Source organism: Mustela nivalis (genome assembly GCF_964662115.1).
Source record: "Mustela nivalis genome assembly, chromosome: 3".
NCBI lineage: Eukaryota > Metazoa > Chordata > Mammalia > Carnivora > Mustelidae > Mustela > Mustela nivalis.
Genome location: NC_139022.1, coordinates 121,998,560 through 122,023,402, shown reverse-complemented (window position 1 = coordinate 122,023,402; position 24,843 = coordinate 121,998,560). Strand labels below are relative to the sequence as shown.

The 24,843-nt window shown below is 46.1% G+C and overlaps 1 protein-coding gene across 2 annotated transcripts in view; it reads left to right on the top strand.

The window, feature by feature from the left end:
- The window catches only part of DOCK2 (dedicator of cytokinesis 2), a 411,048-nt gene that overhangs the window by 339,021 nt on the left and 47,184 nt on the right, over positions 1–24,843 (top strand). For both annotated transcript variants that reach the window (XM_082726146.1, XM_082726145.1), the window contains exons 31-34: positions 3,720–3,820; positions 3,910–3,968; positions 14,831–14,979; positions 24,088–24,173. In XM_082726146.1, the coding sequence (XP_082582272.1) occupies positions 3,720–3,820; positions 3,910–3,968; positions 14,831–14,979; positions 24,088–24,173 (395 nt within the window). The remainder of the gene's footprint in view (positions 1–3,719; positions 3,821–3,909; positions 3,969–14,830; positions 14,980–24,087; positions 24,174–24,843) is intronic.

The window sequence follows — 24,843 nt, the reverse complement described above, 5'->3', positions numbered from 1 at the left end:
AATGAGGCCTGACAAGCCATGTTAGTGCCCTTTGTCCTGGTTCTTTGGGAGCAAGAGTCAATGAAGGTTCAGAGAAGAGGTATCATGAGTGCCCAGAAGTGACTGGCTGTGGCCACTGCTCACCTGTCAGGGCTTTGTACAGAGCTACTCATCATGACAACATCCCCTCAGTTTCAGTGTGGGCCCCACATTGCTCCACGGGGCAAAAGTGGACAGAGGCTGTGGGTGAGATAATTAGGAGCACCACTTCTGATCTACTAAAAAAAAAAGAGGCATGGGATCTATGATCTCATGACCTCCAAAGATCTTCAAGGTAAGAAGACAAAGGGAAAATCAGTTCTACTCCTATTGGAAACTTACCTCCACACAAAAACTTATATGTGGAAATTCACAGATGCATTATTCATAAGAGCCAAAAGGCAGAAACAACACAAATGTCAGTCAATGGATGAATGGGTAAATAAAATGTGGTATATCCATAGGATAGATTAGCATTCAGCAATAAAAATAAATGAAGCGCTGATACATGTGACGACACAGATGAACCTGGAAAACGTTATGTTTAATGAAAGGAGCCAGACATGAAAGGTTATTTATTTTATGCCTCCATTTCTATGAAATGTCAGATTGAGCAAATCCACAGAGACGGAAAGGAGATTAGTGATCACCCAGGGGCTGAGGGGGAGGGAAGATTAGGGAATGACTGCTAAGTGGTGATGGTTGTATTTCCTTTTGTGAATATACTAAAAACCATTAAATTCTAAATTCTCTAAAAAGTGAATGTTATGATATATGGATTATAATATAAATTTTTAAAAATAAGGAATGGGTGGCAGAGAAAACACTTTTGAACGATTAAGAACAGAGACTAGCAAGAGGCTCTAGGTTTGACATGTCTGTGTGTTCTCAAATGTGTTAGAGGAACATTTCTGGAACTATTTTTGAAAGTAATACCAAGTCAACGATGTTGCCCTATATCTATGTCTTTTTGTATCTTGATTACTCTTTAGAAATTTCCTAAAATCAGGAATTTCTCACCTTTAAAATAACCCTTTCCATGTCCTTCGATCAGGTTTTTTGTATCCCTGGCTTGTTGTTTTGTATGACTTTAAACGTGAGGAGGTACGATGTCTGGGCTCAGACAGACCAAAGCAGCAAGTGTTCAGAACCTGCAAGTCACAGGGGCATGAGGAGGCAGGACAGCCGGAGTGGCCAAGAGACCTGACCTGCGCCATGTGTTTGGATAAGCAGGGTTACTACAGAAACAGGAGGGTTTGAGATGTGATTGTAATGGTTTGGGAAAGCCTCTGAAGGACTTTGAGGAAGGGAGTGATAGAACCCAACTTGTTTTGAAAAGATCCTCTGGTCTCTGTGGGGAGAGTTGACTTGATGGGCTCCACAATCTGGGAGGCTACTTCACTCTACCCTGGGAGCAGCTTGGTCTTCTGGACTCTGGGAGATAAAGTTTCCAAAAAGAAAATTTTAGTGAATGTGAGCTGCATAAGGGGAGGGACGGCCGTCTCCATAACCACCCGCTGTGCCCCCATGACCACCCGCTGTGCCCCCATGACGACACAGAGAATGACTAGCACAGAGAAGGAGTTCAACAACTATGTATTAATGTAACCTTAGCCAAAGACTGGTCATGGTGTGTAGAAAGAATCCTGAGCCTTCATCAGAAGGCCTGCGTCCAAATCCCAGATCTCCTGCATATATGACAAACTTAGTGACCTTTGGAAACATACTTAACGCCTCCAAACCTCCTTCTCTTCATCTATAAATTGGGACTAGTGATAGCTGCGAAGGTTTGAGAGATGAGAGGGGGGATGAATGGGAGAAGAAGGACCCTGGTAAGAAGGAAGTACTTGGGGACGCCTGGGTGGCTCAGTTGGTTAGCAGCTGCCTTTGGCGCAGGTCATGATCCCAGCGTCCTGGGATCGAGTCCCACATCCGGCTCTTTGCTTGGCAGGGAGCCTGCTTCTCCCTCTGCCTCTGCCTGCCACTCTGTCTGCCTGTGCTCACTCTCGCTCCTCTCTCTCTGACAAATAAATAAATAAAATCTTTAAAAAGAATGAAGGAAGTACTTGTTTTCTTCTTTCTGACGCTGCAACTACAAGCCCATTTGAAAGGAACACTCTGGGCAGCAATAATGATGTTACCAAGGGTAGAACTGCCCTCTACTTAGTCTCGGCCCTCTGCAATCTCCAGTGGACATCTTGAGTTAAGGATGAAGGTCTTAACGGCAGGTGACTTCTCTAGCTAGCGTTACCCTTCTCTTGTCAGTGTTGAGAGGGGGCTGAAAGTGAATGAGCTTTGTCCAGCAAAGCTCTCTCCTATCTGTTCCTCGTAGGGCCCTAGTAGGGCCCAATAACAGCCATGAGAACCCAAAGGGCCCGGTTGTGCTCTTTGCTTTGGTACCAATGAAATCACTACATTAATGAAAAGAACAATATGGCTAACAAGTGCTTTTGAGCCCTTACAGAGAATCATGCCCTTTACACATACCATCTCATGCTATCTTTACCACAGTCCTCTGCAGTGGGTTCAACCCCCCCTTTTGTAAAGGGGTTGGCTCACTGAGACCCCATGCCCCAGCTGCTGTAGTTTGTATCAATATCACCATCTCTGCATCTCTTCTTTTGGAGCACTTGCCATGTGGCAAACCCTTTGTTGTCTCTGTTTTACCACGAGCCAGTAGAGTGGTGTTTAGTATTAACCCTTGCATTAAGCAGCAAGTGATCGTGTAAGCGTTAAAATTACAGTAAGCCTACATAGAAACTAGGCCCTCAGAGGTTCTTGAATTCCAGTGAGCATCAGAATTCTCCAGAGCAGTTGTATACCCCCATATTTCTGGGGTCTGATTCAGTAGGTCTGGGGAGGGTCAGAGAATCTGCTTTACTAACAGGATCCCAGATGATGCTGATGCCGCTGGTCTGGGACCATGCTTAGAAACCGTGGAACTCCCTCCCAATCCCATCTTGTTTCATTTATTCTTTTCCAACCCCTCAAACCCCCCATGTTGCCTCTCAGCTTCCTTAATCTCACAAGACAAACTGAGGGTTGCCTGGGGGGATGGGGGTAGGGAGAGGGAGGTTGGGTTATGGACATTGGGGAGGGCATGTGCTATGGTGAGTGCTGTGAAGTGAGTAAACCTGGCGATTCACAGACCTGTACCCCGGGGGCTAATAATACATTATATGTTCATTAAAAAAAAAAAAAAAGAAAGAAAGAAAGAAAAAAGAAACCACAGAACTAAGGGGAAGGAGAAGGCAAAATAGTCTAAGACGGAATGAGTTGCAGGCTGGTCCCGTGAGCTGTTAGGTAGATTAAGGAGGACTTCCAGAGAGACTGAAAGTCCCTGAAATACATAAGCCTCATCAACCTCTCATTCTACCAGGGCACTTGGCTGGGGTGAGTTGTTTGTCTTTCAAAAAACAAAATGAAACAGTTTTCTCAAAGCAGCCCTAAAATCCCTGTCCTCGCCCTGTCATCAGAGAGGGGACGTGGTCAGCGCCTGGAGAAATGCAGCCATTGTCCTTGCTTTGGCCAGGATGTCCGTTTCAGAGTCCGTGCCAGCCTGAAAATTGCAGGGCACAGAATTAAGCTGGCTCTGCCCCTGTCTTCTGCCATCTTCATAAATTATTCACATTGCCCAGCATTTAATCTGCTTTCTCACTGCAGACCCTCGCCATGACTGTTCTTTGCTCCTTCATTTACAGCTGTGGAACAACTATTTTCATCTGGCGGTGGCTTTCATCACTCAGGACTCTCTGCAGCTGGAGCAGTTCTCGCACGCCAAATACAACAAAATCCTGAATAAGTAGGTAGCCTGTTCGGGTCTCCCGAAGCGGGGGTTTCATGAGAATCTCTGAGACCGAGCCTGAAGCGGACATGTGTTGTTTCTCCTAGGTATGGGGACATGAGACGGCTCATTGGCTTCTCCATCCGCGACATGTGGTACAAACTGGGTGAGTAGCACACGCATCCAGACAGGCACATCTGCACACGCCAAGCTCCTTCTTGAAGACCATCTGTTTGTTAGAAGGCCACAGGGGCTTCAGCGGAGGGAGCTTGAAAGAACAGTTGATCACGTGTGTGTCCCGGGTCCTTGATATGTGCCTGATGAGAGGGAGTGCCCGTCCCCACGTCCCATCCCCACGTCCCATCCCCAGACAGCTAGGACTCTGCTTCTGCTTGGTGCCCCTGAGGGCTTAAGAAGTCAAATTGGAATTTATGGAAAGGAGGAAGGGCAGGGCTGCTGTGGGAACTTATGTCCTCACACATCACACGCAGTTTCCTGCTGGTGGGTGGGCCACTCTGCCTCCAGCTTCTCCAGGGATGTCATCTACAAAACACCCTCCACCCACCCAGAGGAGAATTGGTTCTGTGGAAGATGAGGGTCTTTTGTGATGAACTGGCAGGTGGCCCCAGATGCCAGCCCTCGTCTGGACTAGTTGCAGGAATCATGCACGCACTGTGTGGTCCCTGTGGGAGGAAGGAAGGGGAGATGGGCTCTGGGAGGTGTTGACTGAGCGGCTGAGTCAGCCCTGCACTACGGAGGTCTTATTTTACCTTCACATCACCTCCTACAAAACGGAAAAACTCCACCTCCTTTTACTGATCAGGAAACTCCGAGAGGGAAGTGACCTGCTTGAGATCGAGTAGGTGCAAAGCCCAGAGCTTGGTTTGGATCCCTGGAGGACAGGGGCCGCACACCTTGCTCAAGGCCTGAATCCCCCCGGCACACAAATGTGCTGAAAGGATGAATGGGTAACCGGACGGATTGCTGCAGAGTTACAAGTGAGACACAATGGGGTATTTTCATCTCCAGTTTGAGTGCCCTCCTGGACCCTCTGCTGCCAAGTTGCTCTGCCCTGGGCTTGGACGGCGACCCTCTTCTGTGGAGCCACTTACAGGGACTGTGCCTGTTTTGGGAGTTCAAATTAAATGACCTCTCCTGACTCTGCTTCTCACTTCCTCAGCCTTCTTGGTATCTTTCAGTTCCCTTTGGGCTTCCTGGACAGCAGTTTCTTGTCCTTTCTTCCAGCAAGGTCCATTTGCTGCAGGGGCAGCACAGTGGACAGACTCTCCGTCTGGTCCTGTGCTCACTGGCAGCACCTGGCAGCACCAGACTCAGGTTAAAAGCACACACTGGTACACAGGAGGGCTACAGATGGCTTTACAAAATCAAAGGGAGAGCCGGGCAACCAGGCCCAGAACCGACTGCCACAAACCTGCCGTGGGCCTTGCCTTGTCATTTAGAAGCTATGAGGTCCAAGGCAAGGGGATCCAGTGACACTGGGCATAATAGTGCCCAGGGGGCTTATGAGTTTCATAAGAGCAAAATCCGGGAGAGTGAAACCAAGGACAGAAACCCAGGGCAGAATTGTTATCGTTGTTTTCACCCTTGTCCCATCAGGGCCGAGTCTACTCTTCCTGTTCTGGCTCTTTCATCATCAACTCCAGGCCTGTATCATTCGTGTGTGAAGGGCAGGAACCAGGCAGGTCATGTCAAAGAGGGGAGGGGCCAGGGCATGTTAAACCCACGGGCATCCACAAAGCAGGGTACCGTCAACATTTGGAGTGGGATGATTCTTTGTTGTGGGGTGCCCTGTACACTCCAGGATATTTGATAGCATCCCTTACCTGTACCCAGAAGCCAACAGCATCCTCCCTAGCTGTGACAACCAAGAGAATCTCCAGGCACTGCCAAATGTCCCTGGAGAGGGGGAAAAGGATGTGCAAAACTACTCCTATTGGAAAACCCCTTCTGTGAAGAAATACTGTCTCTGCTCTGTTTTTCTAGAAAAGCCTGCCTTTCTCAGTCTGCCTTTTATGTCTCCACTTTGGATAAGGACAAGGATATGAAAAATATTTTATGTATCATTTACCATTACTCTTCAATAGGAAAAAAACAAAAAAGCCTGATGCGAGTGCAGGCCTAGCTGGTAGGTGGCACACGGTCTCGGGGTCAGGAGTATGGGAAGAAGTAGCTGGGCCTGGAACAACGGGAAGCAAACATGCCCCGGCTGGAAGGGGCAGTCTCTGTCCTGACCTGGTCGATTGCTGTCCTGTTAGAATGCAAGGCTGGTGATGTGTCATCTTCCAGTTTTTCTCAAAAGAAGCCAGGAAACACAATTTTTAAATGTATTTCCAATTTCTGAATATTGACAATAACTGATTGGAAGTTTATGAAACATTGAATATGCCCAGATTCGGTTTGCGTAGGAGTTTGCACTCTTTGCTTTACGACAGCAAAGACGAGATACAGCTGGGGTGGGCTTTCTTTCCCACACCTACACCCTAGGCGTTGCCAGGATTGCAGAGCAGGGATCTGAGGTTTGTTTGTCTCTAGATCTTCCACACAGCCTGCTCTTTCCGGAACATCCTTCGTTGCCGTTATTTTGCACACAGAAGATTTTATTTAGATATAGATTATGTTTTGGCAGACGTTCCTGCACTCCCAATTATGCTGATGAATGAAAAGATGTTACCAAATATTCCACCTGCCTAGAATCACAGAACATCAGAGCTGGAAGGGCCCTTTAGAGATCATATTGTCCAGAATTTTTCAAATGTTTATTTTTAGCGGAGAGCCAATAAAAAAAGAATCTCATGCTCAATACTATAAATTGGTTGAAAGCTGAGCTATTCTATTTGAAGTGGGGTGAGGGGCCCAGAGCCCAATATAATGGGTCACCCCTGAGCACCCCATGTAGACCCCTGAGGATTTTCTGGGGAGAAATTTTGAAGCACCTCAGAAAGGTCTAGTCCAACCCACCATTTTACAAGGAAGAAAACAGACACAGAGAAGTGAAAGACAGATGTACACGGCCATATACTGCTTAAGAAGCAGATTCAGGACAAGGACCCTGGCCTGAGCATCCGTCTTAAAGCATCACCGAATCCTCCCTGTATGCAAATACTTGTAGGATGAATTAATGCAATGAAAAGATGTATTTGTTAGGGTCTGAGGTTGCAAGGAAGATAAACTGACTCTGCCTGCCTTTATCAGAGCAGGTACTTATCAGATGGGCAAGAAGAACAAGGCCAGAGCCACTCTAGAATCCAGGGAAGGTGGCATAACTTTGCCTTTAGCATGTTTCATTCCTGCATCATCCTGCTTAAATATTCAGTCTCCAGAGGACATCATTCTATTGACCTTCCTTGGATGACCACGCCATTGATGGTCCCACTAAGCCTATCTCCACTGAAGGAGGTAGAGTTTCCCAAAGTAAGAGGTTTATGGAGTTATAGAGAGGTCAAGGTCACAGATGTCCGCTGCATGGAACAAGAAGTAAAGGATGGTTTTGCCAAGATGGCCGCCCTCCTGACCCTTTGGCATGGACTTCCAGAAAGAGGAAATTATATCAGCCTAAAGGGATTTTCCTGTTTCTTAGTAGTTGCATTCTCCTTGCCTGTCTCCCTCAGGGATAAGAGAACAAGAGGAGGCAGAGTGAACGGATAATTCCCCATCCCCATGCCATCTTCTGTTCTACAAGATCTTGACATTAGCATCCTTCCTCCTAGTTTGTTAATGAGGTTAACTGCTAATCCAAACCAGGACCAAGCACTGTGTACATTAGAGACGAATGCCGTGGATAATGATAGGTTTTAAAATACAATCCATGAAACATCCAAGACCAAGTGAAACTTAGAAGCCATCTATGGCAGACACAGCTGAGAGCCCACAAAATAGCCATTCTACCCTTCTTCCTGGTTAACTGAATCTGGGTTAATTTTTATTTTTTCCTGATCATAACTTGTTCAGATAGCAATATTTTGTAGCAGGTGATGGCCATGTGACCCATCTCCATCCAAAGAGAATCAGAAAAAACAAAGTTGTTAGGGCTTCAGGAAATCCTTTTTGTCCAATTGAAACCAAAGGGAAAGGGACAAGTGCAGTGAGCACAACACATGTTTTGCCCATCGTCCTTTCCCCCCACCTTCCATTCTGGAAAACAATGAGATGCCTAGAGGTACAATAGCCAGTTTGAAGCTATGAAGATAAAAGTTGTACACCAAGGATGGAGGAGTGGCTCTGGACTGACCATCATTTGACTTCTTGTTAAGGCAGAAAGCTAAAGCATAATTTATTCAGTTTAACCATGGTGATCAAATATCTGTTACATCCCTAACTGATATATCATCTCATTCAACCCCCTCCCCATTTTAAAGGTGAGCTCACTGAGGCCCAGAGAGGCATAAGGACATTCAAGGTCAACAACAAATCAGTGGCTCAGCTGAGGTGAAGGAACTTGTCTCTTGATACCAAGTCCAATGTTCTTACTTTTTTTTTTTTTTTCAGAACATGCAAATTATTTTCAAAGCGTGTGAAATAGCAAACTGTTTTTCAAAGACTATGGATAATGAGTAAATCATAATGCATGTTAACCTTTTAAATTTTGTTTTAATGCCCAAAGCAATCAGAGCATCATCACCATGATCGTCAGTATCATCATCATCATCTTCTCATCAGGGAAGATTTGAGCAATCCTATGATTATAAGATAGCTAACTGCAAAGATAATCTCAGGCTTGAAGATTATTCAACATTCCTCAGAGAAAAAGCCTAGACAAGTATGTGTGTGTGTGTGTGTGTGTGTGTTTCTGTGTGTGTGTGAGAGAGAGAGAGAGGGTACATGAGGGGAGGTCTTGATAGAGAGAAGGACCACATCTCGTTACCAAGACCAGGCCGCTAAAGGGTTAATGCCATTGTGTTTTTGAATCCTGGGACTATGCCAAATGGAATGTACTTTTCCTGATAGTGTAACATCATAACATTTGATTTCTGCTTGGAGTGAAGCAATGCACATTTTGCCAAAATGACTGCACTTAACCATTCCACATTCACTTAGGTTAACGTCAGGCTGCTGTGTTAACAGTCTTTGTGGGAAAGAAAGACAAATTCTAGTGACTGTCATCCTGGCCTTGTATGTAAGGAGGTCACTCCTGGCAAAACTGTGAGAGCAACTGGGCCTTTACTTTTTCGAGCATCTACAGAGTACCCACCTGAACACTAAGCTCCGGGGAAGGATAAGAGCATTGGGGAAGGATAAGGCATGGTCCCTGCCTTGCCAGGAAGAGCCACCCTCTAGTTCTAAGAGTAGAACTAGAACTACTTCTTTAACATGAAATGTGTGGTGGAGACTCAAGAGTTCAGGCACATGAGAGGTCGATGAGGACAATATGGATGGCTCCACTGGGGTAAATGGCTTTCATATAAATGCCCATATAAATGGCCCATATCCAGACTGAAAGAAAGACGGGAAAGGACAGGTGTTCTAGGAGAGCAATCAGTCTGCACTCAGCATGGCTTCTTAGGATTGGGAAGAAGCCGCCTGTAAGAAAGAGAAAATGGGATTACGGGAACATCCATCCATCCATTTGATCATTGATTCTTTCAGTTGACAACAAATATTGAGCATTGTGGTAGGCCCAATAACATTTCCCCAAAGATGTCCATGTCCTAATCCCTAGGAACTATGGATCTATTACCTTACTAAGTGGCCTTTTCAGACTTAATTAAGAATCTTGAAGATGGAAAGACTATCCTGGCCTATCCCGGTGGACCCACTGCACCTATAGGGTTCTTAGAAGTGAGTGAAAAGAGGCACGAGGGTCAGAGAGGGATTTGAAGAACATGCACAGCTGGCTTTGAAGGTGAAGGAAGAGACCCGGAGCCAAGGCATGTAGGTGGCCTTCAGACACGACAAAAGGGAAGCACAGAGTTTCTTCCTGAGGCCTTCCAAAAGGAACTCACCTGCTCGCACCTTGGTCTGAGGTCAATGAAACCCATTTCGGACTTACAACCCCCAGGAGTGTAAGATAATAAATTTTGTGCTGCGTTACACCACTAAGTTTATGGTGATTTACAACAGCAACAAGAAGAAACGAATACAAGCACCTTCTACATGACAGGCACTGTGCCTCAGGCCGGGGCTACTAACTGGAGAGCTGTTTCTCTATGGTCAAAGGGGACATATCTGCAGAGCAGAAGCTTGTGGCACCTGGAGGGTCTGCAAAGGACTCCTGACTCCTGAGTGAGCCCAGGATGGCCTAGCTGAGCAAGAGTGGAGAACTTTCCTCCAGAGCAGCACTGTCCTATGGGACTGAAATGTGAGCCACCTGTCTAAATGCATATGCTCTAATGTCCACAGTCTTTTGAAGGTAAAAAGGAACAGTGAGATTAATATTACACTATCTTTTATTTAACCCTATTTTCCAAAATCTTATCATTTCAACATGTAATCAATACAAAACATTCTTATTTTTTAAAGATTTTTTTTATTTGACTGAGAGAGACAGAGAAAGGGAGAGAGAGAGAGAGAGAGAGGAAGCAGAGAGGGAGAAGAAGGAAGGGAGAGAGGGAGAATCAGGCTCCCCATAGGGCAGAGAGACATGGGAGAGACATCCCAGGACCCCGTGATCATGACCCAAACCAAAGGCAAACACTTCACCAACTGAGCCACCCAGGTGACCAAAAGAAAACGTTATTGAGATGTTAGCTTTGTTTTTGATTTCCAGAACTCATTCTTTGAAATCTAGTGGGCTTTTAATAGTCACAGCATATCTCCACTTGGATTAACCTCAAGTGCTCCAAAGATATGTGTGGCCGTACCTTCCATATTTACTACAATGGCAGTGAAGAATGAATAGGTTCTCCTTATGAGGGAGGTGGGGGTAGAGGTCAGTGTGGAAACAGGATCAAGGAGGTGGAGAGGAGAGCATGGTGGCTGGAGGAGGGCACATATGCAGGCCCAAGGAGGAAGGGCAGGGTGTGGCTGAGGAGAAGAGGCAGGCCATGGAGGGAGGCCAGGCCAACAAGAGGAAGCAACGGGGTATGGAGTAGGAACATCGGACCAAATGGGTCTGTAGAACTTGTTAAAGAAGCCATGGAAGGATTATAAATTGTGGACCAACATGGTCAATTTGGGGCTTTTCAAACAACTTTGAGGACAGATTATAAAATATTTAGATAGGTTAGAGAAGGGTCAGAAAGTTGAGTGTCCATCATGGGAAAGAAGGTAAATCTGTCCTGACCCTCTCCCCATGACTTCTCTTTCCACTGGAGGTGAACAAATAAACTGACAGGCCTATAAAGTTCCAGGAAAAGCTCCAGGGAGCTCCATGAGTTGGAACATGTCTTTGCATGTTGCTTTCTCCAGAAGCCAGCGGAGGCTGAGCTGACAGGACTCACCATCATCGCCACAATCACCATTAGTACTTCTTGAGCCTTTCTCATGAGCCAGACCCTCCGTAGAGCCCTTTGTTTCTATCCACTCTTCTAAGCTTCTCAACAGTCCTACCAGGCAGGGATTGTTTTTATCTGCATTTTAGAGAGGAGAAGACAGAGGCTCAGGGAAGTTGAACGACAAAGCCACACAGCCATGGAGCGGCGGCCGGGGGACCCGGTCCAGACTGTGGGGGCTCTGTGGTTCTCAAGGCCTGGAAGGGATCTGGATGAGAAGGAGCAAACAGACTCCCTGTCTCGGAGCAGTGCCAGAAGGGAGCTTCTCCAAGCCTGAGTCAGAGCACCCGAGATCTGTGTTCTTTCTTCCCCTTTTGAGCTGAATGAGTGATCTTGCCGGTCAGCCCAGCCTTATTTCAGAGTCCCCGGAAGGATGCGGGACTCTGCAATCCAGGAGGTCCCAACTCATCCTCATCCCTGTTCATTTCAGAGTCAGCGCCCACCTTTAGAGAGCCATATACTCTCGAAAGAGGGCCCCTCTGTCCCCAACAGCTTCCCAAGGTCAGTGACACGTTCCACTCCTCTCAGCAGGCTAGAGGTGATGGTCTCCTTCCTTCCTCCTTCCCTCCCACCTCCCTTCCTCCCTCTTCCTTTTTTGCCAGGTCCTCTTCTTAGTGCCCTCAAACCCTTTGCGTTCAGGCTTACAGTCTCCTCCTGAGAGGTGTGATGGATGAGGCCACGGTACAGATTAGAAACCCAGGCCAGGGAACACACAGGACTCCTTTCCACCCACACACCGAAGCTCTTCTCTGCACTCTCATTTCCACCAGAGCCTTTCCCAGAGCCTATGTAATTTGGCATTTGGATTCATCCTGCTGGCTTATTGGCACTTTAAAAGCCTTTTCTAATTGGTATCTGTCTTCAGTGAGATCTGGCCACCATTATACGAAAAAAGACCCTCTTACTGATTCCTTGCCTTGCCTTTTTGAATACAGCAGCAGGTGTGTCTCTTGAATGAGGATTTTTTCCCCCAAATGAGTTTGCATTGAATTAGTTACAAATATGTTCTGCATGTGCGCGGGCACACATGCCTATGTATATAAAAACACACACAAATGCACTTTCAGTTTATTTGAACACAAAATCCAATAAGCTCAAATTCCATTTTTGATGGAAATGAATAAAATTTCTTCCTGGAGCATTGTAAGGGACATTCTGCTCACACTGTATTTAGAGATCAGCATCTTTCTCCATTTTCCCTATTCTTTCAAACATCTCTTCCACTGACTGCAAAGAATGCAGGTCAAAGGTATCTTAGGAAATCCTTGCTCTACAGCATGTCCGCTCTTTATTTTAAACCGTCTTAAATATATCCTTATCATAGCCAATGTCCTCCAGTATTCTAAAGGCCTTTGTTGCATAAGCAATTTCTCTGTTCCGTGGTGGCTTATCTGACAGTTTCCCATTTACTTTCTACTTATTATTGCACTTGACTTTGAATTTTAAAACCCCACTGTGGGTTTAAAGGATCTTGAAGGACGAAATCAAAACCCTAGATTAGCAATTACTATAAACCTGCTAGAAAGTATCTTTTTTTTTTTTTTTTTTTTTCCTATTTGGGCCAAAGCAAAGGCTTGGAGCTCAAGTGTAATCCAAATGCATCACATAATGAAGCAGATATCCTGGAAAAGTGTCTTTATATTTCACTCAACTCTCTGCCTGACTTCACCACTTCATTCTCACTAACTGAAGATAGTCTGAGAATGATGCCTTTTTTATCTGAATTCTGGGGAAATACTTGAACATTAAGCCTCATTTAGGCTAAATGAAAATTCATTTTCTTGCTGCCTTTCCTCTTGGCTCCTTTTCTGAGCCTTAATTTGAAAGCAACAGCACCAGGCTGTATACCATGCCACCTAACTTTCTGCACCCCCAGGAGCTCTCTGCCCCCAGGTTAAGATGGCCATGGTTTGTCCTGAAAATGGAGAAAACCCCACAGGGGCTTCTTGGGCTCTGAGACTCAGAAGAAAGAGGCAGCTGCTGATGGATCAGCCAGACATCAGCTTCAATGATAGGCTGTTGTGGATATGCTTGCCCTCATTCCCCGGGAAGTCCCTGCACTCCTAAACACCCTTCTTTTTGCCCCTTCTCTGCCATGCCTCCTGTGTGTCTTCTCAAGAGTCTGCTTAGCTCTGCTCAACAGGGCTGCCCTCAGTGGTCCATTTTGATCTAACATCAGAAGAGCAATAGCTAATACTGTGTCAAGTATGCCACGTGGCCAGGACGGTCCCAGCTTGGGAAAGAAAAATCTGCATATTCATCACAATGACCCATATCAGTAAATACTACTATTCTCTCATGTTAAGATGAGGACACAGAGGCCCCAAATGGTAAGATCAGCTTATCCAGCATCACATAGCTAGTTGATGGTGGAGTCCGTCTACAAATTCAGGCCATCTAGCTCCAGGATCTGTGCCCTTAACCACTGGGCTACACTAGCCGTCCCCCTGGGTGATGATTCTTCCAGACTCTGTGCTAAGTAATGCATGGGTGTATTTTCACATGGTCTTCTAAACAAGTGGGTGTTGCTACTGCATCCTTATAAGATCCATATCCAAGTCATTTAGCTAGTGAGTATAGGAGGTAGACAAATTTATTTCTTCATTCAACAGACATTTACTGAACATCTAAATGTCCTATACTCAGTGCCACAGATACAAAGGTGAGAACAGACATTGCCTCACACTCTCATGACATGGGGCAGGCAGACATTTATCATATCTTTCCACAAATGAAGCCATCATTGCAAAGTTGGCTGAGAAGACACAACACAAGAAGCCAGTGTAGGGGTTCTGACCTCACTAGGGTTGGGGGGGCATGTGCTGCTGGCTGTTCTCAACAGATCCCCTGGGACACATCCAGGGGAATCCAGGTGACAGTGAAGGTATTGGGGCACAGATAGGAAAAACAAACAAACAAACAAACAATTATTGTCAACAAAGGACCAGTGTGTGCATCGGCCTGGCAGTGGAGGACACAAAGTGAGTCTGCAGCACTGGAAGCAGACCAGCAGAACTAGGATGCCAAGAGCCAGGGGAGGTTCGTGGGAAAGCCTTGCCATCGACTAATCATTCCATTGGCCACACTACTCCCTCAAGGGGAGGGATTCCACTGACCCTGCTATCATAGCAGATTCTTAGCAGCAAATTTTGCTTTTCTTATTTCATGAGACAGTTGAAAAAAGCATGCTCTCCAGTCTCAGAAACATGGTTTGTGATGCGGACAAGCGTGATTTCAAATATCCCTGTGATTTGCCACCCCTAACATATTCCATCAGAGCTCCATTTACCAAGAAGATCATGCAGGTGAAAACCCTTGTAAACAGTGATGTGCTTTACACATACCCGTGTTATTATCCTTAACAACAGCTCGTTCCAGATGATACATGCACCTCCTGCAGGAATTAATATATGTAAAGTGTTCAAAATGTTGCCCGGCTCCAGTAAACCACTGTATAAGTATTCACTATTATTTCTACTATTCTGCCTCCCTTTTTTTTTTTTTTCCCCAGGCTTGGTCTGACAAGGATCTGTGCATCATGAAAACTGTTTTATGTGTCCGGATTCCTCTTTTCTTACAGGCCAGAACAAAATCTGCTTCATCCCAGGCATGGTGGGACCTATATTAGAGATGACACTTATCCCCGAGGCTGAGCTCCGGAAAGCCACCATACCAATCTTCTTCGACATGATGCTGTGTGAATATCAAAGGAGTGGGGATTTCAAAAAGGTAAAAAAATGAGGCTGGCAACTCATGGCATCCTCTCTAATCCCTAGACCATTTCCCCATAAGGATATCCTCGTTCCATCTGCCTGGGCTTCATTCAGGAGCTTGACGGTAGGATAGAGACATTATTCACGTGCCCAGAATGAGCTGGCAGATCGGATTTGGTCACTATTCTATCATGCTTTCTGCCCAAGGCCAAGATTAAAATGCATTTTCTTGCTGTGGATCAACTTGGTCCCTTTCTCACTAGTACAAGTTCCCTAATCCCTCCAGGTGTGTCCAAAGAGCCCATCCCTTCCACCTGCCCCCATCTTGGACCCTTGGACCCCAGCTTGGATCTCTGTCCAGCATTTTCTACTCTGGGACAACCTGGAAGATCTACGTTGTCTAGAAAGAGCCGACCTTTCCAGGAGTCACAGTCCTACATGAGTTAAAATCAACAGCGAATGGCATCAGAGACCCGTTGCCCAGGAGAGACCTGTGGGGCTGCCATGGCAATAGGGGACTTTCCCTAGCATGAAGGAAGTGAGCAAATTGCGTGAAGCACAGGTGTCATTGGCCAAATGTTTTCATTGAAAAGCCCTGTCGAGCTTGAAGAACAAAGACCACTTTCTGGGCCCGCTCACTCCTGAACCTTCTGACAGTGCAGTAGGAAGCCATTTCAACAATGGGTTCCTGGCAGTTCAGTAGTTTCCCCATAGTTCAGGAAGGTTGCTGTTTAAGTCTTATCAGGTTCCCTCAGATCTTGATCCCCTGTCTTCTTCACCACACCTTCCCACCTGGTTCTACCTTTAAAGGGCTCTTCCTCCTCCTCCCCCAGCATTTCTGCCTCTCATTCTAGACCATCTCCTGCCACCAAACAATTTCTTTAAAACAGATACTTAAAAAGCAGCAGATTCCAAACGGCCTTTCCTTAAAATCCTTACAGATTTTACCCCTTTCTCACTTACTAGAACTCTAATCCTCACCCAGTAACCTCCAAACCTTCCAGCTTGCCTGCAGGGCCCTCCGTACTCTGGCCTTCAGGCAGCCTTTTCAGCTATTATCCCCACCTCTTTTCCTACCTCACCTGTTCTCCCATTATTCCCACAGCTCACCTGAACTGGGATGCCTCAGTCAGCATCCTCCTCTGTGAGTTTCTCCTACCTGCTACTACTCTGCCCTGTTCACAGACCTGCCTGTCAACACCTAAACTCCTACTGATCTTGCAAAGTCCATTGCAGAACTGGGTCCATTCAGACAACTTTTCCCTCTATTCCTACATCATTTTATCTCTCTGAGGTATGATGATTACATACTGCCTTGCCTTGTACTCATTTCTAAGTATGCTCTGCTTCTTCCTCATCCTTATCTAATAAAAGTGATGATGATGATGGTGATGATGACAGAAGTGGCCGCCATGAACTGGTTGCTTACTATGTGTCAGGCACTCTAAGTACTTTCCTTCTGTTAGTTCATATGATCTTGTTTATGGCAAACCCATGAGGTAGGTAGCATTATCGTGCCCATTTTAAAGATGAAAATATTGAAGCCTAGAGAGGTAAAGTCACTTGCTCAAAGTCATACATCACCAAAAAGGAGGGGCAGAGACTGCAACACAGAGATCACTATGGTCCCCAAATCCTGCTGTGCCTACAGCATTCTCCAGCCCCAGGTACTGTCACAGTAAATGTCAGCAGCATGAAAGAGTGCACGCCATCCTCTCCAGCAGTGGTTTCTCAAAATAGGTTCCATGGAGCACTAATCCAAACAGATGCTCTAGGGAAGGGGATTTCGAGGCTGAATTCCTTTGAAAGTCACTGCATACGGTAACCCCCTCTTGGAGATTTCCAGTGCACATTAACATAGTCAAAGCACTAAGGCATTCCACTGTAAACAGTATTTACAGTGCTCAATTCTCAAACTTATTTGTGCAAGAAGTATCAATTAGATGTGCCATTCTGCCAATCACTCTGGAAAACATTGTTCTAAGAGGGGAAAGACACTAATGTGGTCTTCAATTTACAATGGTTCAATTTACAATATTTTGATTCTACGATGGTGTGGAGGTGATACACGTTCAGTAAAAGCCTTATTTTGAATTTTGAATTTTGATCTTTTTCTGGGCTGGCTACATGCAGTACATTCTCTCTCATGATGCTGGGCAGCAGCTGTGAGCCCCAGCTCCTGATGAGCCGCCCGATCATGAGGGTAACGACTGCCATTCTTAGAGCCATTCTATGCTCATACGACCATTCTTTTTCACTTTCAGTATAATGTTCAGTAAATTACATGAGCTAATCAACATATTATTATAAAATAGGTTTTGTATTAGATGACTTTTTTCCCCAAGCATAGCCAATGTAAGTGTCCCGAACACGTTTAAGGTGGGCTGGGCTAAGCTATGATGTTCATTGAGTTAGGGATTTTAAATGTATTTTCAACTTAACTATATTTTCAATTTGCAATGGATTTGTCAGGACATAACCCCATTATAAGCCAAGGAAGACCTGTAATTATGTCTGATGATACCAGTGTGAGAGGGTACTCTCCTGTCCAGGGATTAATTAGCAGGAGATCTCTAGTCCCAGAAAGGCTAGTGACCAGCTGTCTCCTCGGCAAAGGGCCTTAAAAGAAATCAGGTTGAAGAGGTCAGATAGAGGAAGATACCATACCCAACCAGTTGGGATCAAGAGGAACGAAAGGTGAAACCTGGAGAAGATTTTTGAAGACATTTTACAATCTTCTGTCTCTTAAGGGGTAGTGAGGTACATGAGTCTTGGGAACACGTAGAGGGCACACGATGGGAGATGAAGGGAATCGTCCTTACCCTCAGGTCAGCACTCCTTCCAGAGGTGTGTGCTCCAGATGGCTCAGAAGATGTCCTGGGAGCAGGTGTGCAAAGGAAACACTCCCAAGTACCTGAGAGTATGCCATACTTAAAAAACAAGCAAACCTGTCAATTCTAGATTATGACCTGACAGTGTTGGTGTCTTCACGTGTTTAGTAGACTTCACAGGCTTGCCCAAGTATGATTTTTTTTTTTCCCTGAAGGATTTCCTTATTGTGACATCCCCAATCTACCCACCTGTTCTCTATGAATGGGGGTCATCCTTAGACTTCTGGCTCCAAACTGTGTTCACTGTAATAATGTTCCCCAATTGCTCCTCTTAATTTTTCTCTTATCAAAAGAGACAGGACAATCAGGCTGACTAATGGGGCAGCTTTCCATGAAAAAACCAGCTGGTGTGCTTGGTGGGAGCTCAGCTGTGGAATGAGCAGATCCAGGCATGTCTTCTTGGTTCTGGGTAAGCAGCTCTGGAAGGTGTCCCCAGGAAAGGAGGAAGCCAGTCCACATAAACCCCAACCCGTCCTGATGGCCAAATCTAGAGTGAAGCCTGGAACTGGGTCTGAAATCCAGGAGGCACTGCATGCAAACTAGCATTAAGGAATGATGCCAAAATTATCAACTAAGAACCAGGTGCCTGTAAAATAACAAGCTTCTCTTTCTAAAATTTGAGTTTCTTAAAGGAAATTTAAAAATCAAGAATAAAAGTTAGCAGGACCCTTTCTCCTAGTTCACACAACACCTCCTCACCTGGTACCCAACATCTTGAGGTTCTCTTGCTGACCCGCATTTGCTCTGGCTCTTCCTTTGATTTCTTTACTTGAAGAGATTCTACTCATCCTTCAGCTGAGGTCTCACATTTTGAGAGAACCCTTTATGCTTCCTGATGGATGCAAAGGACAGATTCACTCAAGCAGGATGTCCAAGAACTGGAACTAGGACAAGAAGGGGTTAGACACTAATGGACTTAAGGAGGGGGTGGGGATGGAAAAAAGGAGGTTCTGGGGCAATCTCTCTTTCTGCTCTGAGTTTCTTTTGCAACCTCATTGCCAGATTGCCCTGTCCTCTCCTCTAGCCCAAATAAGATAGCTGATGCTTTATCCCTCGTGAGTACAGCACTTCACCCAAGACCATTGCAGGGGTTTCTTTCCTGTGCCTCAGACTGGGTGTCCCATCCCTTGTACATTCTGCAATTCCCTTGGTGGGGCTATGGACAGGGCAGTTTTGGCAAAAGGAGCCTTGGGTTGCCACACAGTGGCTGGCATGGCCGTACCTGGTCAGGGTGAAATGCATCTTGTCTTGCCTGCATGGGGCTCAGGCACATCACTTATCCCACACTGCGTGATAATCTACTCATAGATCTGACTCTATCATGAGACTGTGAGTTCTTTCAGGGTTAAAGCCAGTCTCTCAGTCCTGAACTCCTAGCACCTATCAAATTTCCTGTCATGAATATGGTGGGAACCATGTCAGTATTCCTAGGATGAATGGAGGCCTCTAGACCTGCATTCTGCCACATTCCAGAGGAAAAGCCTTGGCACAGGGAGGAACATTCCAGTGAACACTTTCATAATGTAGGGTATTGTGGGTAGCTGACCATTGCTTGAATAATCCCCAGAGACTGGGTAGACCAGTTGTCCTCCTGGACAATTCTTCGTGGGAGAAGGAGTTTGGGGGTTTCTAGGTGAAGCTGGTGGGAACAAGTAGGAGTCCTAGGGCGCAGAGGCTGAGAAGAGTGGTTACGTATGATACAGATCATAGAAAGGACTGTGGAACAATTAGCCTGAAGGTCTGAGTTGCAGCAAACAATGTTCCAGAGAAAACCCTCTCTCAAAGATGGAAGAGGTAATAGGACTTGACAGCAGCACCTAGAACAGCCACTAGAACACGGCACAAGATCGGTAATTGTTTGGTAAATGAATTAACGGACAGAGATATCAGTGCAGCAGATCCCACTGAAACTCAGTCTTGACATGGAGCAATGTGATGATGGCTTAGAACATGATGTAGAAAAGAACAATCGATTCAATAAATATATACTGGACACCTACCGTATGGTCTACTTTAGTGTCAGATGGGCTTGCTGCTTTTGGGCTGGTAAATTTGGGAAAGTTATTTAACCTCTTTCAGCCCCAGTGTCTTTATCTGTGAAATGGATATCATAATACCATTATAGGTTCCTAAACCAGAGCTCGACAGGGAATAGGAATGGTCTGAAGCAGGCAGGGACAAGGTGAGAATTAGGAAGCTGTCCGGACTCCCGTTTCACATGACATTATTGTCTCCCGCTCTCCCTCCCGCCATGCCCCAAGTCTGCTTCCATCCACCCCCAGACAACCGGCATTTCATAAACAAAGGAGGCCACAGGCTGACTTACCGGGGCCAGTTCCATCCCTGCTATCTCTCTGCCATCCTGGCCTTTCACACTAACTATCCCCCGGCCCCTCACACAAAGTCAAAGTCAGCACCATACCTTTAAAGAAGAGCTCTTCTTTCCTAAATTTCACACTTGTGCAGGATCTTAGGCAAATAAATAATGAAAATAGCCAAAATGTTTTCAAGAAGTCAGGAAGCACTGCAGGGAAGGCCTGATGCAAATGTGAGGCCTGAGTTAAGTCATTGTGTTGGAAGAGAGAGGCCCGCCCAGGAGGGTTGCGCTCCTAGAGTTCACTTCCTTTTCCCTGATAAGGGCTTTTTGAGATTCCTGTTGGGTCTCAGGTAGCATTGACTTCTATGAAAGTAGCCTGCAGGTGCCCCTAAAGGAATACCTACCTTTCAGGGGTGAGGAAGAGTCAACACTGTGACAACGGTGTGGCTGTGGAGGAAAATGGAATTGATTTGGAGAAGGCAGAAGCTCTGCACAGTGGCACAGCATAGTGTATGTTTAGGAGCAAACACTGGGCCCTTGGGTCTACTCTGGCCAAGTCCATCCATCCTTTGAAACCCAGACCAAGGTTTCGCTTTGCCTGTTTCCTTCTTTATAAAATAGGAATGATGATATCCATCCCCCTTGGCTAAAGACTAAGTGAGATTATGCTGCCATTGACAATGACAATGTCAACAATGTCATGAAAATTGCCAACAATTATTGAGCACTTACTGTGTGCCAAGCACCATGCTAAATCTTTCATGTGTTTTTCCCATTAACTCCTCCCAGCACCACTCTATGTAGGTGCTGTTTTAAATTTCCTTATAATAGGTGAGAAAAATGAGCCCCAGAAAGCTTATCAATTTGGCCAAAGTCACAGAGTGGGGAAAAAAGTCAAAGCAAGACCAAAACTAAGTCTCTTGGATGCCAAAAGCTGTGGTCATAGCCACTCCTAAGCACAGTGTGTGCTGAGGGGTGGGGGGAGGCAAAACGGGCTGCAGTCCGCTTTGGGATGTGCCTGACTGCAACCCTCACTCTCCAAGCTGCCCTAGAGGGCTCAGGCATGGATGGCATCAGCCAGCTCTGCAGAACCCCTGGCACCCTGTAATTCCCTTCCCTGCAGGCTCTTTTGTGACCCTGTGACAAGTGCTTATTTACCTCATGCACTTCTCCGCTCTAAAGGCAAGTTCATCACATGAGGAGGAATCATGCCAACATTTACCATTGAACCACTCAGACAAGAAAAAAATGCTGTTTCTTTCCTCCCCCAGAGCTGCTTTCCAGTAACATCCAGCAGTGATAGCATAACATTAGCAGTAATCATTAGCAGATCAGCAAACCCGGGGCATACCTGAGTTTATGGTCTCCCCTGGTGTTTTATATATAAAATCCTCCAGTTCTCCTAACTCCCCTGTGCAGTAGGTATTACTATTATATTGATAGGCCAAATCTGTCCTGCTACCTGTTTTTGTAAATAAAGTTTTATTGGCATACAGCCATGCTGATTTGCCTATTATCTATGGTGGCTTAGTGTTATAGCAGCAGAGCTGAGTAGTTGTGACAAAGACTATCTAAACCGCAAAGCCTAAAATACTTACGGGCTGATCCTTTAAAGAAAATGGTTGCTGACCCCTGTTATAAACTCTGAAACAGGATTAGAAAGACCTGCTAGCTTTCCCAAAATGGTGGAGGGAATGAAGCAGACATGTCTAGATGGCCAGATAATCTAACATCAGAGCCCATGCTTGTAGTCCTTCTGCGTATTTCTTCCTGCCCTAGGCTTGCTCAGTAGACCTCTCTAATCAACATACCCCCAACCCTTGACTCTGGATGACGTTTGATGCCTACTAGATGCTTAGTATAATGCATCATATAATGTCCATGATTCAAGTGCAGACGGGCAGCTCAAACCCTGGTCAAATTGGCTCCCATGTAGGTCTCCATTCTAATTTTTTTTTCCTTTCCCTCTTTCTTGAACTCTGCTCCTGCTGAACTGCTCTCCTCATTTTTCTCTACATTCCTACCTCCATCCTTTGCTCAGTCCATGCCTCCTACCTAAATGCCCTTCCTTTTCACATTTGTCACAGTCCTATCCATCTTCCAGGTTTTGTGTATCTCCTTCCATAAATCTTTTGCAACTGTGGAAACTCACAGGAAATTTTCTCATTTGTGCCCTACCAGCACAAGCTTCTGGTCCTTTCCTTTGGCCCTCAGCCCACAAAAGTGAGGGAACAATGGCACCACACATGTGAGCTGAGGGAAGAGTGACTCCAGCCCCGGACTTTCATCACCTGAAGATTCCAACCAACTAGACAGGGCTTGATCCTTTGTGCACTGAAAAGAACCTGCCGAAAGGTCTCTGCCATTCATAACAGACTTTAGAAAAGCCACTGAAATTCCGAGTCTCTACTACCCAAGAGAAAGGCTCTACTTACTTAAGTGGGGCCAGTCCAGGCTGGCTGCTTTTCACGCATTTTTACATTTAAAAGTGATCCTCCTTGGGGCGCCTGGGTGGCTCAATTGGTTAAGCATCCAGCTCTTGATTTCTGCTCAGTCATGGTCTCAGGGTCATGAGATCAAGCCCCAAGTCAGGCTCCATGCTGGGTGTGGAGACTGCTTGAGATTCTCTCTCTCCCTGTCTCTTTCTCTCTCTTAAAAAAAAAAAAAAAAAAAAAAAAAAAAACTATCTTCCTTAAATATGACCTCCAGACCTCATGGAGCTATTTTAGGGACTGAGGGTAGACAGGTTAGGTGAGGAGCCAGGAGTACCCACCCAAAGACTGCTTTGACCTTGGTGACCTTTGCCAAGGGCCTCCTTCCCTTCTCCAGATGTCAGTTTCTTATTTAATGGTAAAATTGAGACATGCACTGCATGATACGGATGGACTCATCGGGGCATGTTATTAAAACCGTACAAACCGTTTTACATTACAGCTGTGAAAAGGGACCCAGTGTGACCCTTTAAGATATGGAAAAAGCCATGAACTGAAGCGAATGAGATGCTTCTTCATGGTGAAAGTGGGGAAATAGAATACCCTCTGTCTTCATTGTAACAAGATTGGTGGGACTGTGGGTACATGCTCACTTTCAAGTCACTTACCTAGTCTGATTTCTGCCCAGTACAGTTGTCTCCAGTCCTTGCTTTCTGAGGCATCAGCTCATGCAAACATGACAGCTTCAGGTATGGGTGGGCTCAGGGCCTCCGTGTCTCTCCATCTCCCCCTTTCTGCTTCCATTTGTGTTGGTTTCATTCCCAGGCAGGTTCTTTCATTGTGGCCATCTGTAGCAGCCCTGGCTTCTAACTTCCATCTCCATGTGGAACAGACAGACTCCGTGCTAAGAGTTCCAGCACAGCCTCTGAGTCTCACTGGCTTGGCCTTTATTAATCTTAATGTCTAGATGATGAAAGAGACTGATTAAGAGCTAGGCCTGGGTCACGTCCTGTACCTGGAGCTAGGGAGGCATGCTCAGCTCACCTCTATCCTGAAGACTGAGACTAGGGCCCGGGCAATCACTGAAGTGTGGAGAAAGGCTGGCCAGACAGGCAGAAATGCCAGCTGTCCATTCCCCGAAGACGGAGGCCTCTGTCATGCACCTCCGCGTCCTTGCACACGCTGTGTCCTCCGCCCTCCGCCCTCCACTATGCGCTTTCCCTTCCTTCACTCACTGTCTTTCTCCCTGTCCTCCCTTCCTCCTCCCCTCTCTGGTGCTTACCATCTACATTTCTTCCCCATGGTCTGGGAACTCCCCAAAAACAGACATGGTGCCCTGTTCTGTGTGCACTCCCTGCTCCTGGCACTGACCCTGAGAAATGCTGGGCACTCCCCAGAGCTTTGGTTAAAATAACAAACGGGCTAATTTCAACATTCAGCCTCCTAATGTTGTTCTTATTGATTTCCACCTCGTTTTTCTTCAGTTTGAAAATGAAATCATCCTCAAGCTGGACCACGAGGTGGAAGGGGGTCGAGGGGACGAGCAATACATGCAGCTGCTAGAGTCCATGTAAGTCCGCGCCCGCGGGTGTCAGAGGAGCGGGGGACGCGGGAGCTTGGGGACACGGGAGGCCGGAGCGCTCGGAACGCGGGGGCCTCCGGACGCTCCCCACCCCCACTCCAGAGATCTGTCCATTGGCTCCTCGCACTGGAGAAACTCCCCTTCTGAAAACAACCTCACATATCTCTCCCTAGAGGGACTGTTTCTTTGATATTGATGGAATAGGACAGATAAAAACAAACTTTGCTATATCAGGAAGAGGAAAACAATCCACCAAAATGTTCACTTCTTTTACCTCTTTGCTATGAACTAGTTCTTGCTAGTTTTTCCTTTTTTCTCTTCTAATCTTAGACAGACTTTGATCATGACCAACATACCTGAAACCCACGCAAGGCACGGGGGCTGGACCAGATGCTCTCTGGGCACTGCCTCCTTTAGCTGCATTTACTCTCTGATCCCGGTGTCACGGAGCTGGCCCCTGAGGCGCATGGGAGGGGCTTGTCTGAGGAAACCAGAACAAGCTGGTTGGATGGGCAAGCTAGGACCGGAACTAGCTCTGCCTGACTGCAGGGCTCATGCCTGAGTGAGGCAGTGCACCATGGTCCCCACAGCACTTGCAGTCAGGACCCTGTTTGGTTTTAACATCTTACTGAGATATAATTTATATACTATTCAGCCC